Source organism: Myotis lucifugus, unplaced genomic scaffold (assembly GCF_000147115.1).
Source record: "Myotis lucifugus unplaced genomic scaffold, Myoluc2.0 scaffold_1127, whole genome shotgun sequence".
Taxonomy (NCBI): domain Eukaryota; kingdom Metazoa; phylum Chordata; class Mammalia; order Chiroptera; family Vespertilionidae; genus Myotis; species Myotis lucifugus.
In genome coordinates, this window is record NW_005872175.1 from 20,443 (window position 1) to 43,380 (window position 22,938).

At 46.6% G+C, this 22,938-nt stretch overlaps 1 protein-coding gene across 8 annotated transcripts; it reads left to right on the forward strand.

Moving 5' to 3' along the window:
- Positions 1 to 142: 142 nt before the first annotated feature.
- On the forward strand, positions 143 to 22,861 carry MIER3 (MIER family member 3). 8 transcript variants are annotated; one of them, XR_002827363.1, is made up of 14 exons: positions 143 to 646; positions 3,433 to 3,578; positions 6,659 to 6,793; positions 7,264 to 7,335; positions 8,259 to 8,379; positions 9,499 to 9,584; positions 10,431 to 10,503; positions 11,288 to 11,439; positions 13,924 to 14,005; positions 15,280 to 15,374; positions 18,735 to 19,005; positions 19,089 to 20,677; positions 20,778 to 20,844; positions 21,871 to 22,861. XR_002827363.1 is itself a non-coding variant. In XM_023748082.1 (12 exons), the coding sequence occupies exons 1-12, from the start codon at positions 625 to 627 to the stop codon at positions 19,535 to 19,537; spliced, it is 1,704 nt and encodes a 567-aa protein (XP_023603850.1). In that variant the 5' UTR covers positions 143 to 624; the 3' UTR covers positions 19,538 to 22,861. The 8 variants fall into 8 exon arrangements, 3 of the variants coding, with proteins under 3 accessions (XP_023603850.1, XP_014304821.1, XP_006107413.2); XR_002827362.1 differs by having other exon boundaries at positions 19,089 to 20,844; XR_002827361.1 differs by having other exon boundaries at positions 20,778 to 22,861.
- The last annotated feature ends 77 nt before the right edge of the window (positions 22,862 to 22,938 follow it).

The window sequence follows — 22,938 nt, forward strand, 5'->3', positions numbered from 1 at the left end:
CCCTCCCGGTCCCGGGTGCGGGAGGGCTCGGGCCTCAGCTAGGGTCCCCTCCAGTGTGTCCTCGGGGCCTTCCTGTCCGTGTGGGGGAGTCCGTGTCCATCTTGGTCGGATGAGCTGCGCTCGGCCCCGGGACCGGAAGGAGCTCTCCCAGCCGCGGGCCTCCTGCTCCCCTCGCCGGGGGTGCCCGGGCGCGGAGCTGGGAGCAGACCTCTCCGGGGTGTCCCCCCTTCCCCCCTGCTCCCCCAGCTGGAAACGGCTCGTCCCAAGTCGTCCTCCCAGGCTCAGAGGCTCAGTGTAGACGGTGACTTGGCGTCTGGGAGACATCGGTGACTTGTCAGAAGTTGCCACTGATTGACCGCGACACCCCCTCCCCTCGTTTTGTCTCCTACGTTTTTCATCATTGAGAGATGTCTGCAGATCGCGTTAAAAACGGGTTTTGAGAGTCACATGCAGCCGCCCGAGGCAGAGGGAATGCAGACTTTCTGAGTTTGGCTCAGCAAAGTGGTGACCATTTTTGAGGCGACACCCCGAGACCCTGGAGCGCAGCGTCTCGGCCTCCTGGGGCTCGGGCGCCCGGAGACATGCGACCCAAGCGAGGCCTGGTCCCAGAGTCCGCAGAGCATCATGGCTACAGGTCGGGGTCCGGGTGAGGGCCTGGCCTCCTGGGCTGAAATGTGAGGGTGGCTTTGTTTCCACGGCTCCCCGCGGCCCAGCCCCGGACTTGACACCGGGGACGCGGTGGGACAGCCCTGGGGTCACCTCCGAGTGGAGCCTGGATGAGCTCCCCGATCCCTTCCCTGCGGGCTCCGCACCGGTCAGCTCCTGGCAGGTCGCTTGGTGTCCAGCCCCCTTTGGGGGTCGCACCGAGTGATCATCGGAGATTGGCTAATAGTCCGCACCAAGGACAGGACATTTTTGGCTTTTTTAAAAAATAGCCCTCTCTGTCTTTACATTTAAAAATGGTTTTAAAACCTTCCTCTAATTTTGAGACAAACATTTTTTTGTTAGAACTGATTTCAGGAAAAGAATATTTATGTGCATGCTGCCAAACATCTGGATGATAATGGAATTTTTCCATTTTGTTCCACTGTCTGCTTTTAAGACATTGCAATCTAAATAAAAAGCAAAAAGACTGTGGTTTTGGTGTTTAAACAAATTTATAACCTGTTTTCAATCGATTAGTCAATTTTAAAGGGAATTTTAGAGCTAGAAGAGACTCTTGAGGTCATTTAAGTGAACCCTGTGTTTTACAAATGAAAAACTGGACGTGGGCCCAGAAGTTTAAATGACTGCCTCAGGCCCCCGAAGCCAGGGCTGAGCCAAGAGCAGACCCCGAGGCCCCTCACTGCTGGCTGTTGTTGAATCCCTTCCACTTGACCCGGAGCCGCTGCGAGCCAGTGGTGGGGGACGACGGGGCAGAGCTCTGCCCTCAGAGTGCTAGAAAGTTCCCCCCTCTGTCACCCTGACACGGCCACAGAGGGTTCCAGGAATTCCTCAAAAAAGGACGTTTGTAACGGTGGATGTTTTGCTTTTGAGCTATTTAATATTTTTTTCCTTTAAAATTGAGTTAACTCACCTATATACTTTAATGGGTTTTAAAATGAGCAAATACTATTTTTCAGCATTACAAAGGAAACATCATAATGTAAACCTCCTAGAGAATTAGGTCCCATAGAAATTACGTGTTTTTTGGAGCAAATGATCAGAGTTCTCCGAACTCAGAATCATAAATATTGACTTAAGTCTGTGATTTTTTCCATAGAGAAAAATCTTAGGTCTAGTTCAGGATTCTATTAATGACCTCACACTGTCCGTAAGTGTTTGAAATTTTAAAATATTGAATAGCTTGACTGAAAGGAGATCAAACTTTAAAAAAAAAAAAAAATATATATATATATATATATATATATATATATATTATTGATTTTTTACCGAGAGGAAGAGAGAGGGATAGCGAGTTAGAAACATCAATGAGAGAAACATCGATCAGCTGCCTCCTGCACATCCCCTACTGGGGTTGTGCCCGCAACCAAGGCACATGCCCTTGAGCCGAGTCGAACCTGGGACCTTTCAGTCCGCAGGCCGACGCTCTTATCCACTGAGCCAAACCGGTTAGGGCAAGATCAAACTTTTTATGTTGAATGTGTGTCTTTCCACTTCTCCCTCCATTCACCCCAAGATTCTGATACTTTCCTCTCTGCTCTGAAAGTCACTGGTCTAATCAAAGTAGATTCTGGAGTAAAGCGAATGGAGAAAATCCCGTTTTTCACCATTTGGTTTTATTCTCTTGGGATCATGGATCCTATTTTCTTTCCGCTTGGTTTTCAGAGTAACCTGCTAACTTCGTGTTGGCCCTTGAAATGCATGACAGTCATATAAGCAAGTATGACTTGACCAAAACCACTGGCAGCGGGATACACCTTCCAAAGCCTGCAGATGTGGTTTTCTGTGTTCCTCTCAGAGAGCGTAAGAACGTCTTAAAGTTCTAGGCCAGTGATGGCGAACCTTTTGAGCTCGGCGTGTCAGCATTTTGAAAAACCCTAACTTAACTCTGGTGCCGTGTCACATAGAGAAATTTTTTGATATTTGCAACCATAGTAAAACAAAGATTTATATTTTTGATATTTTATATATTTATCCACTGAGCCAAACCGGTTAGGGCTGATATTTTATATATTTAAATGCCATTTAACAAAGAAAAATCAACCAAAAAAATGAGTTCGCGTGTCACTGTTCTAGACCCAGAGAAGAGCACCTGTCAGTGTAACGCCTTCCGAGGAATGCCGGGAGCTTCAGTGCCGTGGTCGGCATGAAAAGTGACTTATAGGCTCTTGCTGGCGGCATTGTGGACAGCTGCTTATTGCATAGTAACTCGCATGAGTTCCAAAGCCAGATTTCTGTTGTATTTTACACCTTTTTTTGAGGTTTAGAATTTGGGTAACATTTATATTCTCTTTAGTCCGCAAGCTGATGCTCTTATCATCGGCTAGGGCTATATTCTCTTCTCCCAAAGTGTTTAGCCTTAGTTTATAACAGATTCTTGTGGAATCTTTCATTCATAATCCTTCTGACATTTTCCCATTGCTTTAGACAAGTGTAACAAACTAACCTCATGAGCAGGTTTGACTTTTCTATTAGAACATTTTTTAGGGCCGCTCCGTTTGAAAATCACTTTGCTGCTATTACAAGTCTTCCTCGCATGGATTGGACCCCTTGTGAAAGTTGTTCAGTTACTCTGCCTGCTTCCTTTGCTGGTTTAGATACCTTTTCAGAGCTGTATGGTCTTGCTTTATAAGCTGTAAGGTATATAGTAAATGCGTCCAATAAAGCTCCCATGTAGACATTAAAAGGAACTGGCAGAAGAACACACATTATTTTCTTTTGTAAATACCCTTGTGGACTTGTAAAGTGATTGTGTTTGTTTTATTCCAGTTGGGTCTTTGTCTTCTGAGGATCATGATTTTGACCCCACGGCTGAGATGTTGGTCCATGACTATGATGACGAAAGAACTCTTGAGGAAGAGGAGATGATGGACGAGGGTAAAAACTTCAGCTCTGAAATTGAAGACTTAGAAAAGGTAAAGGATGGTACTTAATATTTTAATACAAACTTTCAGCAAAGATTTTGAAATTCTATTGTAAATTATTTTACAGTCTGTTTTTGATCTAACTTTTATAGAGTGTCACTGATTTTCTCATTATTTTGGAGGATAGCCTAATAAGTACATTTTTATTTAATTTTTCAAAATTATTTCACATCTGCTAAGCTAATTTTCAAGTGTCCACCAGCCCAGTGAAGGAGGTACCTGGTGATGGCACAGGTGGGCTCCTGGTCGTCAGGTTTAGTTCTGAATCGTAGCCCAGCCTCCATGGGTTAGACCGCACGCTCTGAGGGTCCAGCTTGCGTTTACCTGCAGGAGATACAGGGAGAAGTCTTCTCCTTCAGATACTGACAGTCTGTGGAATACTCTTAAGAAAATTAAAAGAGAAAAAGTTCTGCTCTGTTTTAAAATGTAAGTTAGTAATATCTCATTTTCTACCCCCCAGTTGTCTTTTAAAAAATTGGCAGGAGTAAATGTAGTTTATAACTTTTTAGATCCAAAATCAATATAAATTCAAAGGAATTGGATTTTAAACACTTGGAGTGCGGGAAACGAGTTAAGTCGGCTCGCGTGAATTGCGCGTACTCCGCGGGAGCCGTCTTAAAACTCGGTTCATATAGATTTGCGGTGGAGTGCGGGAAACGTGTAAACTCGGGCCGATTGTAACTGCGTATTACCAAATATTTGTTTGTAATCCACCCTTTTGGTGGATGGAACAAAACCAAAAGACAGAGCCATCTTATATTTTGGCGGGAAATTCACCCGCACTCCAAGTGTTAAGTCACGTATTTATAGCAGGACTACAGAGAGGCCTACCCTAGGAGTCACCTTGAAAAAATGTAGGATTATACTTATCTATAAATTAGCCCAATTTGCAAGTTTCCAATCAGCCCAGAATAACAAAACCTTTCAGAAATACTATTAAGTACAATAATAATCTTTTGAGGGTTTTTAAATTTTTATTTTTTGTAATCCTCACCTGAGGATATCTTTCCATTGATTTTTTAAAAAATATATATTTTATTGATTTTTCACAGAGAGGAAGGGAGAGGGATAGAGAGTTAGAAACATCAATGAGAGAGAAACATCGATCAGCTGCCTCCCGCACACCTCCCACTGGGGATGTGCCCGCAACCAAGGTACATGCCCTTGGCCGGAATCGAACCTGGGACCCTTCAGTCCATAGGCCGACGCTCTATCCACTGAGCCACACCGGTTAGGGCTGATTTTTTTTTTTTTTTTTTTTAAGGGAGAGTGGAAGAGAGAGGGAAAGACAGAGAAAAATATCGATGTGAGAGAAACACATCAATTGGTTGCCTCCGACCAGGGCCAGGGCCCGAGGAGCCTGCAACCAAGGTACATGCCCTTGATGAGGATCGAACCTGGGACCCCTTTGGTCCACAACCGACGCTCTATCCACTGAGCCAAACTGGCCAGGGATAATCTTTTGAGTTTCCATACCCTTTTTTCTTGTTTGGCATCTTCAGCGTGCCCCTGGGCTGTAAGCGGCAGAAGGGCAAGACCTTGCTGTGTACCCACACCGGGCACAGCGCCTCTTGGTGCAGGCCCTGCTCAGGCAGCGTCTGGTGACACCACGAGCCCCTGGGACACAGCCTGCCTGTCAGTACTCCTGTCTCGAGGCGGAGCTCAGCCTTTCCTTACCCGGTGTGGGGTCTCGCTGCCCCGCACCATCCTTCCTGGGTGTCCGTCTTCCATTCCCTGTACCCACAGTTTATTTGACAGATTAGTGCATGAATGGATTGTTTTAAAGTTATTTATTTGAATAATTATAAGTAGTCCTATACACTTTAGTAGTTAAATTACCCTTGAACAATGTGGAGTTAGCAGCGCTGATCCCCACACAGTAGAAAATCCAATGTAACTTTTGATGCCCCAAAAACTTAACTAATAACCTACTCTTTTTTTAAAAGATATATTTTTATTGATTTCAGAGAGGAAGGGAGAGAGGGATAGAAACATCAATGATGAGAGTCATTGATTGGCTGCCTCCAGCATGCCCCCCCACTGGGGATTGAGCCCGCAACACAGGCATGTGCCCTTGACTGGAATCAAACCTGGGACCCTTCGTCCGCAGGCTAGTGCTCTATCTACTGAGCAACACCAGCTAGGGCACTAATAACCTACTCTTGACCAGAAGCCGTAATGATAATACACATAGCCAGTTAGCCCACATTATGCATGTGTTATACACTGTATTCTTATAACAAAGCCTCTTAGAGAAAAGAAAATTATAAGGTTTGTCTGCAAGTTTCTAAAAAATTGTCACAAATCTCCAAAAAGTTTTTCCAGTATATATATTGGAAAAAACCCACTTCTGGGAAGACCCATACCATTCAAGCTGTGCTTTAGACTCATATGGACACTACTTTCAGATGGGTCATTGGGGGGATCAGGACTGGGGGCCACTGTGAGGCATGGCCAGGAAGAGAACTGGGGTCCTGGGATTCGAACCAAGAGCAACGCCTCAGTTTTCTCATCTGTCAGATGGTGGTAATAATACAGATTTCACTGGATGGTTCAGGAAAATGAAACCACAACAGTTAGTACAGAAGATAGACAAGTAAATAGTAGGAATACGAAAGGGTCATTGTGTTTTGAACATTAATAATAAATATTGTTGGTGTTAGTAAATGTTCAGCAAAAGTTTCCCATCAGGGGTCTTGTAATTAACATGCAGAATAAACCAAGTGGTAAACCGTCAGTTGCAAGGAAACAAGCAGAAAGTTATGTGAAGTGATTGATTGATTGGAAATGTTTTGAAGGCAAATCTTCATACAGGTATGAAAGCTAGAGAAAAAAGTCTACATTAAAGCAGATACTTGAGGAATTCCTTAAAAAGTGAAGTGGAACTGGAAAATGGGAAGGAGATGCTAAGTGTTAGGCATTTGTTAGCACATTGACAATAGCGCTGGTGCTTGAGGCTGGAAAACTCCGCTGGGCTGTGCCTCGTTGCTCCTGGTCGGGGGCTTTCTGGACCTCGCGGGGCCGGTGGCTGGGGCGTGCCCTGAGTTCCCTTTGCCCCGCCCGCCTCCCAGGAAGGAAGCATGCCTCTGGAAGACCTGCTGGCCTTCTACGGCTACGAGCCCGTGCTGCCCGCCGCGGTGGAGCCCAGTGCCCACAGCTCCCCAAGTGAACTTGCCGACGAGCTGCCAGACATGACACTGGACAAGGTAAGTACGTCCCCCAGGAGGCAGTCCAGGCCCATTGCCACCGACTCATGAGCTTAGCGCAGCGGAGTCCCTCATCTCAAGTGGGAGCTTCTCGCCCACTGCTCGCTTCACTGGTGACGGTGTAAGTAGTTTGGCCGTGATCGTGCTACTTTAAAAGTAGTGGCTTCACAAGACTGCATGTGTCAGTGTTCGTCCATGTTTCCCATCTTTCCTGTCGACATATTGTGCCTGAACTGAGATTCTGTCCTAACCCCTGTGGACCCTCCGCACACTTGAACGCCGTGGTCAGTAAAGCCCCAGAAGCCTCAGACCAAGCGGCGCAGGCGGGAGGGCGGGCGCGAAGTTCTGCGTGTTGGGCTCTGCGAGGGACAGCGGCCGAGCGGCCGAGGCTCGGTGACGCGTCTGCAGGCTGGTTGGGGGAGGCCTGTCCCGCTGAGGAGGATTCACACGGCCCCTGTCTCTGCTAACAGATCCCTGGGAAGCGTCCCTCGCCTTTCCGAGCTCAGGCAGGGAGAGGAATCCACATCTTGGAACCTCTTCCTGTGAGTGATGTTCCCCCTTTTCAGTCAAATGTGATTTCCTGCACCACAGACCTCAGTGCCCGGCGTCCCTCAGCCACACGGAGTGTCTGCTGTCACAGCACAAGTGACCACACTGCCTGCTGCTCTCCACCTCGTGTCACTCGTCAGAGTGGACGTTGGCTGCTCCAGGCTGCTGGGAGGGGGCTGAGGAGGCTTTCGGCTTTGTTTTGAAGTCACCCCTCAGTATCTGTTGGGGCGGGTGGGGGGGTTGGAGCTCGCCCCCACGAAGAGAAATACCCAGGGTGCCCAAGTCCCTGGTGTGAAATGGCATCTCCATCGCCCCAGGCTCCGCACTGTCTCAGAGCACTCGTCAGACCCAACACTGGAAACTGCACAGAGTTGTGCTGGCTCGTTTGGGGGAAAATGACGTGAAAAAAGTCCGTGCGTGTTCAGTACTGACAGCCTTGCAGGCAGTGCGCGTGCGCAACCCGGGACATTTTTTCCCAATTTTATTTTTATTTTTTATTCCCAAATGTTTTTGATCTGCAGTGGGTTGACTTATGGATGCGAAACCCTCAGATGCTGAGGGCAGGCTGCTATTTATTTATTTATTTATTTTCGCAGAAAGTGATTTTAATTGTTAACCACTTAGAAGTGAGATTATTTTTGTTTTAAAGTGTCTGAAAACTAGTCTGCAGCTTCAGATAAGGCACATTGTTATAAATGTATAGTTACTAATTAGGCCTAAGTCTTAAATGTTATTAAATATTTACATGACATAAATTACAGAATTTCAAATTCTCAAAACTAAGGGAGCTTCAACTCGTTCTTAATTATATCATAATACCACAATAATGTTTATGAGTAACGTTATAAAAAGACATTTTTAAAAATTGGGAGATGGGATTCTCTCTCACTCCAGCACTGCATTCCTGTTCTTACAGGAGGAAATAGCAAAAGACCTGTTGTCAGGTGACGACGAGGAGACGCAGTCCTCCGCAGACGACCTGACGCCGTCTGTGACTTCCCACGAGGCTTCCGACTTCTTCCCGAGGCCTTTGCGCTGTAAGAAACCCAGTCCCTGCTGCCCGGAGCGGATGCTGCTCCAGCTGGAGTACATTTTACTGCCTTCAGTAGTTTGTCAAAATATTCTAAGTTTTTTACTTAATTGACATAAAATGCTATTATAATCTGAATAAGAATATAACCTTTTTTTATTGGGATAGAGGTCAACTAATATTTTATTTAAAAGATCAAAACATTTGCCTAGTTTTGCAAGGCTGCTTTCTTTCCCAGGATTCATCTATTGCTATGATAATCCTAGTTCAACCATGAACTTTTATAGGCATTTTTTGGACTTCAGATAAAAAGCCCTTACTCTCTGTCAACAATAAAAAATTTAAATAAAAAATAAAATAGCCCTTACTCCCCTGGTTTTGAAAACTATCAGTTGCTCAAAAAGCAATTAAAAATATATATTTTTATTGATTTAAGAGAGGAAGGGGGGAAGAGAGAGAGAGAGAGAGAGAAACATCAATGATAAGAGAGAATCATTCATCAGCCACCTCCCGCACATCCCCCACTGGGGATTGAACCCACAACCTGGGCATGTGCCCTGACTGGGAATCAACCGTGACCTCCTGGTTCCTAGGTCGATGCTCAACTACTGAGCTACACCGGCTGGGCTAGCATTTTTTATTTTTAGTGATTTATTTGCTCCTTTTCTTTCCTTTCATTTCTTGTGTTATCCCTTAATATTCATCAGTAATATTTAGACGGTCTTTGAACAGGAGTAATTTCTTACGGGCAGCTTGCTTATTTCCCAAGTGCTCTGTGGGCGAGCCGTTCAGTTGACAAGCTGGGATACACGTGCACAGCCTCCCTGACGGCCGAGGTGCAGCTCCCGTGGGCGCAGGCTGTTCTGAGGTGGCCGCATGGTTGGCCTTGTGCCTCCCCAGGCGAGTGACTGGACACATGCAGCACGAGGGCCCTGTCCCTGTGGCAGCCGCTGCAGGGCTTGCTCTGATGTGTCAGAAGTGGGAGAAGCTCAAGGGGTTAGGATAGTCTTGCTGATCTCAGTTATTCAGCAAATTTCAGTAAATTCCATGTGCCAGGCCCTCTTCCAAATGCTACAGAAATAGCCAATAAAAATCTCTTTTGAAAATTTAATTTTCTTCTTCTCAGCAAATACTACTTGTGACGGAGATAAAGAATCAGAGATTGAAGATGTTGAAACAGACAGTGGTAACTCACCTGAAGATTTGAGGAAGGTAAATTGAGTTACCATAACTTAGTGGGCTATTTGGACCAAAGTATTAAAGTAGCACTTTAAAACATTTTTAAAAATATATATTTTTATTGACTTCAGAGAGGAAGGGAGAGATAAAGATAGAAACATCAGTGATGAGAGAGAATCATTGATTGGCTGCCTTCTGCAAACCCCCTACTGGGGATCGAGCCCACAACCCAGGCATGTGCCCTTGACCGGAATGGAAACCAGGACCCTTCAGTCTGCAGGCCAATGTTCTATCCACTGAGCGAAACCGGCCAGGGCTTAAAACATTTTAAAAATAATTTTTTAAAAAAAATATATTTTATTGATTTTTTACAGAGAGGAAGGGAGAGGGATAGAGAGTTAGAAACATCGATCAGCCGCCTCCTGCACGCCCCCCACTGGGGATGTGCCCGCAACCAAGGTACATGCCCTTGACTGGAATCGAACCTGGGACCCTTCAGTCCGCAGGCCGACGCTCTATCCACTGAGCCAAACCGGTTAGGGCTTTAAAAATAATTTAAGAAATTTTGGCCCTGGCCAGTGTGATTCAGTTGGTTGAGCATCGTCCTATACACCAAAAGGTGGAGGGCTCGGTTCCTGGTCAGGGCACATCCCAGGTTGCTGGTTTAGTTCTCAGTGTGGGTGTGTGCAGTCGGCAACCAATCGATGTTGCCCTCTCATATCCATGTTTCTCTCTTCCTCTCCCTCTCTCTCAAAAAAATTCTTTTAGTTTTGTTATTACATGATGAAGATTTTTGACCAGTAACCAAGTAATGAGTTGTAAATTTTTTCTAATATTTATTTTTATAATACGTTGTTTTTACTTCTGAATTTCCTGTAGGAAATAATGATCGGTTTACAATATCAGGCTGAGATCCCCCCTTATCTGGGAGAGTATGAGGATGATGAGAACGGTAAGGAGGCTTTTGATTCTTACAGTATTTGGTCGGCCAAGCTACCCCTTCGTGTGCTTATTTCCGTGTCTGATTACAAACCAGTGTTGGGAATACACAGATGGACTTGAACCGGGGACACTGGGCTGGCAGAGGAATACTGCATCGGAATTAGCGAGGGCCTGGGGAGGGGGGCAGCTGCTGGCAAATAACGACTTGTGACTTGGGGACCAGGCAGGTTTGGCCACCTTTCTCCCGGCGTGTTGCTTCGTCCTGTGGAGCTGTTACAGCAGAACCACACAGCACACGCGTCCTGAGCTCTTCCTCCTCCGGGTCAGGTTGCCCCCAAGGAGAGGGAGGCAGGACTGGCCGCCCCGGGCCATCAGCCCTGGCAGTTCTGGCCACCCTCCCCTAACCCGCCTGCGGGGTGCTGGGCAGATGTCCTGGGAGGCAGGCACGCAGGTGACTTCAGCGCCCCAGCCTCCCCCCCCACCACATGCCACACCCCGTGGCGCCGTGCTGTGCGCACACTGTCGTCCTTAGATGCACACGTGGAGGCGGCCGCCTCAGCCGGCACGCAGGAGAGGTCATGAACCCAGCGACTTCCTTTAGCCGCTGGAGCGCTGGCTCTTAGTGAAGTGAACACGGCTTTAAACCCTTGTAACGAAGGCTCAGCGTGGCAGCGAGCCGGCTGCTGGTGGGCCTGTTGTGAGTCGTGTCCCAGGGCAGGCGCGGAGGGAGAGGAAGTCATGTCCCCCAGGCTCGTGTGCTCACTGTCCCTGGGCTAATGAGGTTCCTTTCTCAGCGTCTGAAGATGGAGACCAGCTCCTTTGGCGTCCCGGTGTGGTGGCGGAGAGCAAAGTGAAGGAGTACCTTGTCGAGGCCGCGTTCAGAACTGGCAATGAGAAGATGGTGGACAGGGTTTCGGCCGGAGCGCTCACCAGGGACAATGAGCAGGTGGGCACCTCAGCTTCCGTGGAAGCAGCAGCCAGCATCTTCTCGATCGGCTTCTTTAAGCAAGTATTTCTCACGTGTCACCTGGACATCCCTCTATTTTATTTTTATTTATTTATTTTGGATATCTCTTTTTCTGATAGGTTTTTTAAAAAACTGGGAATATACTGGTTAAAAAAGAAAATCTCTGACCTAGTGATGCTCACTCTGTACTCATTTCTTTTTGGTCTTTTTTCTGTACATAACATACATATCTTTAGGTGCTATTTTATATTCTTTAATCACTTAATCTTAGTTTTGCTTGCCATTGAGAGTTCTTTAATACCTCATTCCTGAGGACTGTTCCGTCCTGTAGCTGTAATGTCACTTAGACATTATGGACTTCTAGTTTATTCTTGAACTTCACTCTCCTGGCTGTGTGGGGTGGGTGGGAGTATTGCCCATTAAGGTCCCGTTGAAAACTCTTGTTTTGCCCCTGACCTCATTTTGCCCCTCATGCACTTTTCCCACCAGCCACGGGATCCTGATCAATGGGCACCCAGGGGTGGGGGCACTTAGGCTTGTTCTCAAGTAACAGAGAAGTCACAGTGACTGAACTTCAGAGTAGTTCTATCAGCTGTCAAAGGAACTCCCATTGGGTTTTTGTGCTAATATTCCATTAAAACTACAATTAATTTTGTGCCTTTAACACATTAACCCTTACACTTCAAGAATATGATCTGTGATTCTCCATTTTCTTGGACTTTTTTATCACTCAGATGTTTTTGTTTATTTGAATATGACGTGCATCTGATTAACTTAATTCAATATTTTAACACATTTCGTACCGCTCACGAGTGTTCTCGTTTTCCACGCCCACGGAAAAAGGAGCGAATCTAGATACTTATGTAAATTTTGTTTGGTCCCTCTTCATAGAGGAAAATGTTTTACGCAGTACCATACGTTAAAAAAGTACTAGGAACTTTAATTGTTTAATTGTTTTTGTAAATAAAAATGTTATAATTATTGAAAAACAACACATAAAGTGCATTATGATGATTTAAATAACGTGCAGTTTGCCCAAAAACGTGTGGTCCCTGGCGTATGTCTTAGAGATTTCTATGCGGTCCGCAATGTGTTAAAAGTATGTATATACTCAATGCTATTACAAATGGGATCTCTGTTATATTTATAATTATACGTTGTCTATATAGAGGAATATCAATAATTTTTAAATTTTTTCTCAAGCTGTTGAAACTAATGTGATGATTTCCAGTTGTTTCTCTGAGGTTTTCTAATCTCAGAGCTATTACTGCATCACACCTGTGCTCCTTTCTCACCATTGTCGTGCCTCTGGCTCCTGTTCTTTCTTAACTGCGTTGCCGTAGCTCTCGGGCCTGTAGTGATAGTGACGTGAGCCCTGCTTTTCCGGGAGGTCATGCACCTGAGGCAGGGGTGAGGAACCTGCTTTCTGCCCAGGGCCTGTGGAGATTTATGGCATCATTCTGGGCCACACACAATTACTAACAATCAGATGTTGAATTAACTCGCCCCTCATGCCTTGTCAGGGCCCGACCCAATGGGTTCTCAGGCCTCCTAGGGCCCCGGGCCGGAGGCTCCCAGCCCTGCCCTTAGACTTCACGTCAGGAGTGCGACCAGCCTGGTCCGACACAGCTGTCTTCCTGATAGTGAGGTGGTGACCACCTCCTGATAGCTGGTATAGTTTTTGTTATTTTTTAAAATTAGGAATGGGTACTAATTTATCATATGCTTTTTTAGCAGCTGTTGAGAGTGATAATTAATGCATTGATTATTAACCTATTGATATATTAATAGGCTTACCAATATTGAGCTATCCCTGCCTTTCTTGAAACTTACTTGGGAGGGTGGAGCATTATTTAACTTGTAATTGATTCCCGTCTGCTTCTATTTAGTGTATTCATAATGTCCAACAGATTTAATAGGCAGAAATTCTAATTTTAGCACGTTTAGCGCCCAGCCTGTTTTGAAAGTGACTGACAGGGCGCTTAACATGTTAAAAAGTGACACTTCATGGTGGATGGAAATGACTGAGACCATTGTAAACCCATTTGTTGAAGTGCCCACACTTCTAGTCTCGGCTGCTGCTGCTCTCTCTTATTAAACACTCAAAGGCAGGGAGTAGGGGTGACCAGCGGACTAGAGTTCTCATTTCCCAACTAGAAAAAATAATACAGGAGAGGGGATTCCCCAGTTCAGAAGGCCAGGCAGTGAAGAAAAGGTCAAGAACGATCCTGGTAGATGCTTCTGTGCCGTGGCGGGGAGCGAGAGCGAGCACGGGCCTCCCGGGACACGGCGGTCAGGCTGCAGGCTGAGCAAACCTACCCCAGCGTCCTGAGGTGAGAGAGCCTCAGCCAGTGTTGGCCAGGACTTTGCAATACACCAGGGTTTTGGTTGCTTGTTGCTTGTTCTTGATGCTGCTAAGTGTGAGTTTTCTGCTGTGCTGTTGACTTGTTTCCCTTTCTCCAGGCATTATATGAGCTGCTCAAGTGTGACCATGACATCAAGGAGGCAGTCGAGCGGTATTGCCGCAGCGGAAAGGCATCTCCGGGTGAGAGCACTGAGGCCAGGGGGACGGGACGGCCCCAGGTCAGACGTGCACAGCTCCTCAGGTCTCTGCTGGCCTTCGGAGCAGATAGTGGTTTCCTTTCTCTGGCCTCTGTTCTTAGACTTACAGAGATTACAGATTAGTCCCCGTCATGACATTTCACAATGCTTAGGTTTTGTTTTGCTTAATCAAAATGCATAATTTTGCCCTGACCGGTTTGGCTCAGTGGATAGAGCATTGGCCTGCAGACTGAAGGGTCCCAGGTTCGATTCCGGTCAAGGGTATGTACCTTGGCTGCGGGCACATCCCCAGTAGGGAGTGTGCAGGAGGCAGCTGATTGATGTTTCTCTCTCATCGATGTTTCTAACTATCCCTCTCCCTTCCTCTCTGTAAAAAATCAATAAAATATATCAAAAATTTTTTTAAAAAATGCATAATTTTGATTTCAGTGTTTTTGTCATGACGTGGATAGGTTGCAGGCCCCATAGCTTTCACTAAGTAGGTGAGTTAGTACTTACTGATATTACAGAAATGGCTGGAGCAATACCACAGCTGGAAACTGCATTGAAACTTGTAGATCAGACAGGATGTTTCCTTGTAGAAGCTGCTGCTTTGAAAAACATTATTTTAAGTTTCCTCCTTCGTTCCAAGTATTTCTCCCCGGCCCTGTGGGCTGCGCATGGCGTTGGGGCCTGGTCCCTGGTCACAGCGACAGGGAGTGTCCTGCTGTGAGTGTCCAGTAGACGGAGCTCACAGTGTTGTGTCCGCCAGGGAGCTGCGCGGGTTCAGCCTTTTGATTGAGAGCATGGACTGTTCCTCATTCCAGAGGATAGCTCTGAACACTGACTTTAAATAAATATGTCTTGATTTTATGGTCTAATTAAAGAACTTAGGGTTTTGATGTAAGACCAAAATAAGGCTTTTTTCCCCCCATAAAGTAAAACATTTTTTCTAATTAAAGAAAGTATATGTTCATTGTTTTAAAAAATCAGACCATTAGCATAAATTATAGAAAAACATTCAATTCTTATCCCACCATGCAGAAAAAATAATCAGTGTTTATATTTTGGTATTTTAGACTTCTGATAAGATCTGTGGTATGCATACTTATTGTAATCCTAACTGAAATCTCAGACATGTGGAACCTGTGTGTGTGTGTGTGTGTGTGTGTGAGAGAGAGAGTGTTTATGGCCTTTTATATGGAAAACATACTGAAAGTCAGTGATTCATATAAAAGTGTTTTGAGTCTAATGAATTTTATTTTAAAATTTCCTTAGAGGGAATGACTGCATGGACAGAAGAAGAATGCCGGAGCTTTGAACACGCACTCATGATCTTTGGAAAAGACTTTTATCTTATACAGAAGAACAAGGTGAGTTGGGCACATGAATGCAGAGTGGTTGTTGGTCACTGTGATGATTGTGAGCAGCTGACTGTCACCTGGGTGCAAACCGGCGTGGCCTGCTCACGTGTCCCTGCTCACGTTTCCAGTCCTGCTCTCAGCGTGGGCTTTGCTCCCAGCTGCAGCCTGCTCACGGGGTGGCTGACCGGCCACCTGCGTCCTCTTGGCGCGAGTCGGCGTCCTCCACTCAAAAGTGGGTTTACTGAAGTTGCAGGAAGTCTTACTCTTCCACCATTTTCTTGATTTTCATTTATTTCTAAACTGTTAGAGGTTCGTGGCCTCCGAAACGTTTCTCTTTAGCAAGAAGTGCAGGTGCTGAAGAAAGTGGTTCCAAAAGCAACTAAAAGCCCCGACGACGCCCGTGCCAGCAGCACGTGGAGCAGCAGGAGCTCGCTGCTGCGGTGCGGATGCAAACGGTGCCGCCACTTGGGAAGGCGGGTTGGCAATTTCTCACAAAACTCATACAGTTGTCACACGACTGTCCGCTGTACTCACTGGTATTGACCTAGAGCAGCTGAACACTCACGTCCACACAAAAGCTTTTACACGACTGCTCGTAGCGGCTTTAGTCATAATTGCCAAACGAGGAAGCAATTCAGATGTCCTTGGAGGTGAACGGGTCACCTGTGGTACATTCAGAGAAGGAGTATTACTCAGCTCTCTAGCTACAAAAAGTCACTGAGGCTCCTTACATTCTATTCCTAAGTCAAAGGGTTCAGTCTGGAAAGGCTGCTGACGGCGATTTCAGCGCCTGTCAGATTCTGGGAAGGGCAGCTCTGTGGACAGAGGCAGATTATTAGTGGTTCCAGGTTAGTGAGGAGGAGGGGTGACGTCGAGCACAGAGGATGCTGGGCAGGAAACTGCTCTGCAATGGTGACTGCGATGGTGGACAGTGTGGTGTCGTCGTGCCTTTGTCCGGCACCAGGAGTGAAACCAATGTACACGATGGGCTTTGGGTGATGAACAGTGTGTGTGTGTGAGAGTGTGAGTGTGTTCTAATGGTGTGGGGTAGTTTAGTCTCACTAGGGTTTGCTTTGTTTATTATTATCTTCACCCTAAAGGAACATAGGATTCTGAAGTATTTAGATAAGTAGGTCCATATTTTTTTTTAAGTTTTTTCCATTGATTTTAGGGAGAGAGGGAAAGACAGAGAGAAACACGGATGTGAGAGAAACACATCGATGGGTTGCCTCCTGTACGGGCCCTGGTCAGAGCCTGGGCCGGGAGGAGCCTGCAACCAAGGAATGTACCCTTTGGTCCGCAGGCCGACGCTCTATCCACTAAGCCAAACTGGCGAGGGCAGTGTTGATAGGTTTTTATTAATTGAAGTCCCTAGTTTACACGTGGGCTCACTCTCCGTGCTGAACATTCATTCTGTGGGTTTGGACAGACATGTAATGGTGTGTGTCCACCACTGTAGTGTCTCACAGAGCAGTTCCACTGCCCTCCACACCCCCCGTGCCCTCCCTGCCGTCCCTCCCCACTGATCCCTGGAACCATCACCTCTCTGCTCTCCGACCCTTTTCCTTTTCCAGAAGGTCGTGGAGCTGGAACCAGATGCCATGCAATGCAGTCTTTTCAGACTGACGTGTTTGGCTTAGCAACAAGTGTTCAAGGTTCCTCCATGTCTCTTCATGACGTGAGAGATCATTTCTTCTTTTTTCAAAAGAATATATTTGTATTGATTTCAGAGAGGAAGGGTGAGGGAGAGATAGAAACACAGTGATGAGAGAGAATCATTGATTGGCTGCCTCCTGCACGCCCCACACTAGGGATCCAGCCCACAACCCAGGCATGTGCCCCGACTGAGAATCAAACCTCCTGATTCATAGGCCAGTGCTCAACCACTGAGCCACACCGGTCGAGCAGTACATTTCTCTTGTCACATTTCTTTTTACTCCATCCGTGGATGAACCAGCTTGTTGACCCTGTCACCGGTGAGAGCCATGTGGTCACTTCTAGGCTTTGACGATGATGAGTAAAGGCCTGTGACAGCTGTGTGGGGCTTTCCTGTGGACAGGAGCGCTCACCTCCTTCGGCTGGTTTGGGTTCACCAATGGGTGTGATGACTGGCCATATGGCCAAAAGGATGTTTGGTTTTGCAAGAAACTGTCTTCCCAGTGGCTGCAGCGTTGTGCATGCCCACCAGCAGGGATGCGTGTTGCCCTGGCCACATCCTGGCCGGCATGTGGTGTGTGTGAGTGATGGCCGTGCTGATAGCGGGCCGCGGGCCTTGTGTTCACTCCCTCTCCCTGAGCACCTGTCACGTGCTGCTGTTCCCCTGCACATCTGTGGGGTCTGGTCTGGTCTCTAGCCCATTCTTTTTCTAAAATATATTTTTATTGATATCAGAGGAAGGGAGGCGAGAGAGATAGAAACATCAGTAATGAGAGAGAATCATTGATCGGCTGCCTCCTGCACGCCCCCTACTGGGGATCGAGCCTGCAACCCGGGCATGTGCCCTTGACCGGAATTGAACCCGGGACCCTTCAGTCCTCAGGCGGACGCTCTATCCACTGAGCCAAAACAACTAGGGCGAGGAGCCTGTATTTTCTACAAAGACTTTAGTGATTTTTATTGAAAGGTATACTTTATCTTTGGTTTAAAAAGCTTATCCCTATATTATCATCTTAAACCATATCATGCTTACTAATCAGAGTCGAGTTACTGACACTTTGTTCTTGGGCACCAGGTCAGCAATGGAGTTGTGTCTGCGGGTCTGAGCTCCTCCCTGCACTGAACATAGGCGCCTGTTCTGATGGAGAGCCAAGAGCCAAACTCGTGTGGAGGGAGCCCCACTTTTAGACAGAAAATCCCCTAAATTCCAGATGCAGTAGGTGCTGGTTCCATCTCCAAGGGGATCCCAAATCTCTTTAGGATCATGGAACCCTTTGATAGTATGAGGAGGCTGCAGTCCTTTCCGGAAAAGGGGGCCTGCGTGTAACATCAGGAATTCCTGGCTTCCCCCGACGCCCATTCATGGCCAGCCCTCGGGTCAGGGACCTGCTGCAGCCAGAGTCAGCGAGGGCAGCGCAGAGAAGTAACGGGGCCGGTGTGTGAGGGCTCCATTGAGGGCAGAGGTGACTGGTAGATGCACATTTATTACAAACTAGTACAGTTTGGTTTAAATAAAAAACAAACCTTGGGCTTTTGAAGGTGGCCTCATTACTCAGTAGTGTAAATGTAAAGGCTTTTCACTATTCACGTTTTCAGGATTTCATCGTTGGGAGGATGGAAAGTGTCCCGTGGATTGAAGTGACTAGTCTTGTAGAAAAAGAGCTAATAAAGAAAAGAGTATTGGGTCTGTTTTTAAACATCCACCTCTGGCAGGTGAAGACCAGAACGGTGGCGGAGTGTGTGGCGTTCTACTACATGTGGAAGAAGTCTGAGCGCTACGACTACTTCGCGCAGCAGACGCGGTTCGGGAAGAAGCGCTACAACCACCACCCCGGAGTGACGGACTACATGGACCGCCTGGTGGATGAGACAGAAGCTCTGGGGGGGACGGTCAGTTCTCCCGGCTTAACCGCCACCCGCCCTGACCCTGTTCCCGACCCGCAGCTGAACATCCTCAACTCCTTCACCGCAGGGGACTTGACAGGTAAAGCGGCCCCCCGCTGCTCAGCTCTGGGCCTGGAGTCCTCTCCTTCACACACTTAACCCTTTCCTTTCCTTCCTTTCCAGCCTTGACCGGCAGCGCCGCGCCCCCCGGGGCTGTGAGCTGCGTGGAGGAGGGCTTTCCTCCCCTGGGCAGCATGCCCCGCGGCCCAGTGACTCCCGTGCCTGTGGTGACGGAGGAGCTGCTCGCCCTGCCCAGCAACGGGGAGAGCGACTGCTTTAACCTGTTTGAGACTGGGTTTTACCCCTCGGAGCTGAACCCCATGACCCTGTGCAGTGAGGAGTCCGAAAGGCCAGCAAAGAGATTGAAAATGGGCCTTGCCGTTCCCGAACCCTTTATGAGTGAGGTTTCTGTGAATAACCTGGGTGTGGACTTTGAAAGCCACACACATCACATTGCCAGTGCCAAAATGGCCGTGTCCGTGGCTGACTTTGGCAGCCTGTCCACCAGCGAGGCCAATGGCTTCATCAGTGCCCACGCCCTGCACCAGCACGCCGCCCTCCACTCCGAGTGACCGGCAGCGGCCTGCAGCCCAGTGAGCGCGAGGACACGTTGGGCTGGCTTAGTCTTTCACTGGAAGCTTGAACGTTTTCACTATGACGTCAGTGATGTCAGCATGTATAGAACTCTATCTTGATTTATCAAGAGTATTTTCATTTCTCAATCCATAAATGTGGAAAACCATGAGCAGCAGAGCTGGGAACGAAGATTGGACTCCGTGCAGCTTTAAGCTCTGCTCTCTCCCTCACCTCCCAGGCCTCTCCCTCACCTCCTTTCCAGTCTCTTCTGCTCCCACGTTTAAAACCTGTAGACAGGCCACCAGCTCAAAACCAGCACATGTTCAGGACCGAAGGGAGTGGCTTCTCGTGTAAGTTCCTTTTGCCGTAATGGATGCAGTGGAATAAGTGTTTACAGGTGCCGACCCTGATCCCTGCTAAATGTAGCATTTTTTGGTTTTCTTAATTAAGCAAAAGCAGGGGTAGGTTTCTTAAAACTGCACAGACATGCAAAGGTTTTTTAAAATGGAAACTTCTCTCATGTTATTCAGCTAGAGCACTTCCGTTTACAAACAGCACGTCCACCTCTGGGAGCCGGCGAGGGGCTGTGCGCAGAGCGCAGATGCTCGGATGTTTCTGGATTCTCGGCCAGGGCACCTTCCGCAGAATGGCTTGTTTTACTGTCGGGAGATTTATGAACTTCATTGATTGCTACAGATTGGGCGTGTGAAGATGTGTATCCAGATGGGCTTTGTCCACCCTGGTCAAGGCTGTGATTGGAAAAGCCACACCGGCCACCGATGGCAGAGTCTGTCCTGGGCAGTGGCCTGGCGGGCAGCTCCTGTTTACATTGCGGGACGCGTTGGCAGCACTGCAGTTCAGCGTGGATGCCGAGGAGGGACGCTGGGGTTCTGCACGCGGCAGGAGAACCTTCAAGTAGACTTACATGTTTTTTTTTTAATTTGAACAGGTGACAAGAAAAATGTGAGTTACTACCTGAACTAGAACGGTACTTGACCACTTTCAGTTATAAGCAGGTTTAGGCACTCAGATGCGCTCGAGCTCAGTTTTACTCCATCGCAGACATCATGTGACCGAGAGGCTGTTGTCAGAAACCTCGGCCATTGTGCTCCATTGACACGCATCGCAGTGATCAGGTGAACTGACAACATGCAGTACAGTATTAGGATGGACTGAGCTTTGCTTTTCTATTTCAGTTAAGACACAGACTGACTTTTCTATTTGCACCGCCTTTAGAATCTTCTGTTTGTGCGAGTGTCTGGCTTTGCAGACGGCTGAAACGTGTGGCCGCATTGCCGATCGTGTGAGTCTCCGTCACCTCGAGGTGGTGCTGGCGCGTAGGTAGATGGTAGCGACCTTAGCCGCGTGGGCAGGGAGGGTATTTATTACACAGACTGTGAACTGCAATGACATCCTGGGTTTGGATGAAGCGTAGTCTTGTTTTCTTTGCAGCATTTTAATGAAGATTGTTTTGAAGTGTTTACACAGGATAGCACATTGACCATAAACTTTAGTTTAGCACAGTGGACAAAAGTAGGTAAGTTAATAACTTAAAATCAGTCTCTAATTTATAGATCTGAAGCCTAGCATTCCTGTGTGCCCACAGCAGCTAGGGGCAGCCTGGGCTGCGTGCTGCCCATAGCTGCTGTCAGCGTTATCTGCGCTGTCAGCGTTGACTGCTGTGGTGGTGTGCTAAGCTTTGGACCTTAATTCTTTTGTTAAGAATCAGTACAACTGCTATGATTTAGTAAGATACTGGCCATAATCTTCCATTGTTACGACTTTAATTTTCACTAGGTTTACAGTGGCTGGTCGGTGTGACGTAATTTACACAGAGATGGTCCAGCGCTAACACCAGCCACGCTGAGAGCACGCCCATGCCCGGCACCACGGTCTAGTCAGTGTAGCGATGCATCGCTGGGGCTCGATCAGGATGGAAACGCTGTTTCTTATCGCAGGTTTTGATGATCAGCAAGTGGAATGGACACGTCTGAATAAAGATTTTTGACCAAAATTCAGAAAATGATATGAGAGAAACATAAACTCCAGCTAGTTTCATAGATGTTTAAATGCCAAGCTGGCTCAGCCTCTTAGAGAGTGCTGGCAGGCTGGCCATGTTTACTTTTAATTCCTTATTAAAATGAGGCAATAATCTGCAAGATTTTTGTATATATGTGTAAATTCTTCCTATCTTTTTAGATCTGATTCCGTATTTTTTGACTGCGTCTGCCATGTATAATACCATTTTTGTGCATGCTTGATGTGACATACATAAACTATACCACTTTGTCCATGTAAAATAGCTATTTATTGAATTTTCTTTTAAAAGCTGGATTGACTGTTTCCCCCTCTCCATTGAGGCATCTTAACACAGAATTTGTTACTGTTTATCAGAAGAATTGCGTTTGAGAGCATGAAGATAATGGATTTGCAGTCAGATGAAGAGACAACGATGCCTTTATTATCAAGTGCTAAGCACAATTCTGTGACAAACGGTGATAAATTCTTTTTGTTTTTTTCCTTCGCTGCGTTATTTTCATACGAACAAACCAAAAATCCATGGTGAGCGGTTGCAGTGTGGGCCGATGCGTCTTTTCTGCGGAGACTTGGGGACAGTGGTGGGTGCGATGGTGCTGCGACTCGAGCAATACTTCCCGGCAGCCGAGCTGGCACTGCTCAGCGCCTGCTCCTCGGTCAGCTGCTGAATTTACTTGAAGGATGTAGAGTAATTTTACACGATACTCAAGTGTGTACAATTAGGTCAAAGCATTGTGCAATGGTTTCCTAGTAATTTGTACGATTGAGGGTCCTGAGTGTTTGGACGTCGGCTCTCACAGCAGAGTGATTTTAACTATTGAATTTAACCAAAGTCGCCAGTGACTCTTGCAACTCTGAATGTAAACTAATGGAGGAACCTGACCACCAAGGAGATTGTTTGCCCAGTTTCAAAGCACATTGTCTACAAATGGAGATTGAAATAATTTATAAGAATATTGACATTACTATGTTTTTTAAAAAGTTCTTAATTTTTCACTAAAAGGAGGAAGCTATTAGTTTTATTAAATATGGTAGATATTAAAATTCCTCTTAGAAAACCAGTGATCCAATGGTCCCAGTTTGAGCTAAGTACCCTGTGAGTGAAATGAATTAGTGACAATCAGAACAAGTCTTAGTAACAGATATTCAAGAGGAAGTTGCTATTGTTGCATTGATTTTAATATTTGTACATAAACACTGATTTTTTTGAGCATTATTTTGTATTTGTTGTACTTTAATACCTGTACAGTTCCAGAAATAAACATCTGGAAATCTTTTTTTTCTTTCTTGGCTTGTGTGAATATTTGCCACAAATAGGTTTTATTTAATAAGTCTTAAGCTATGACACACAGGTAGATAT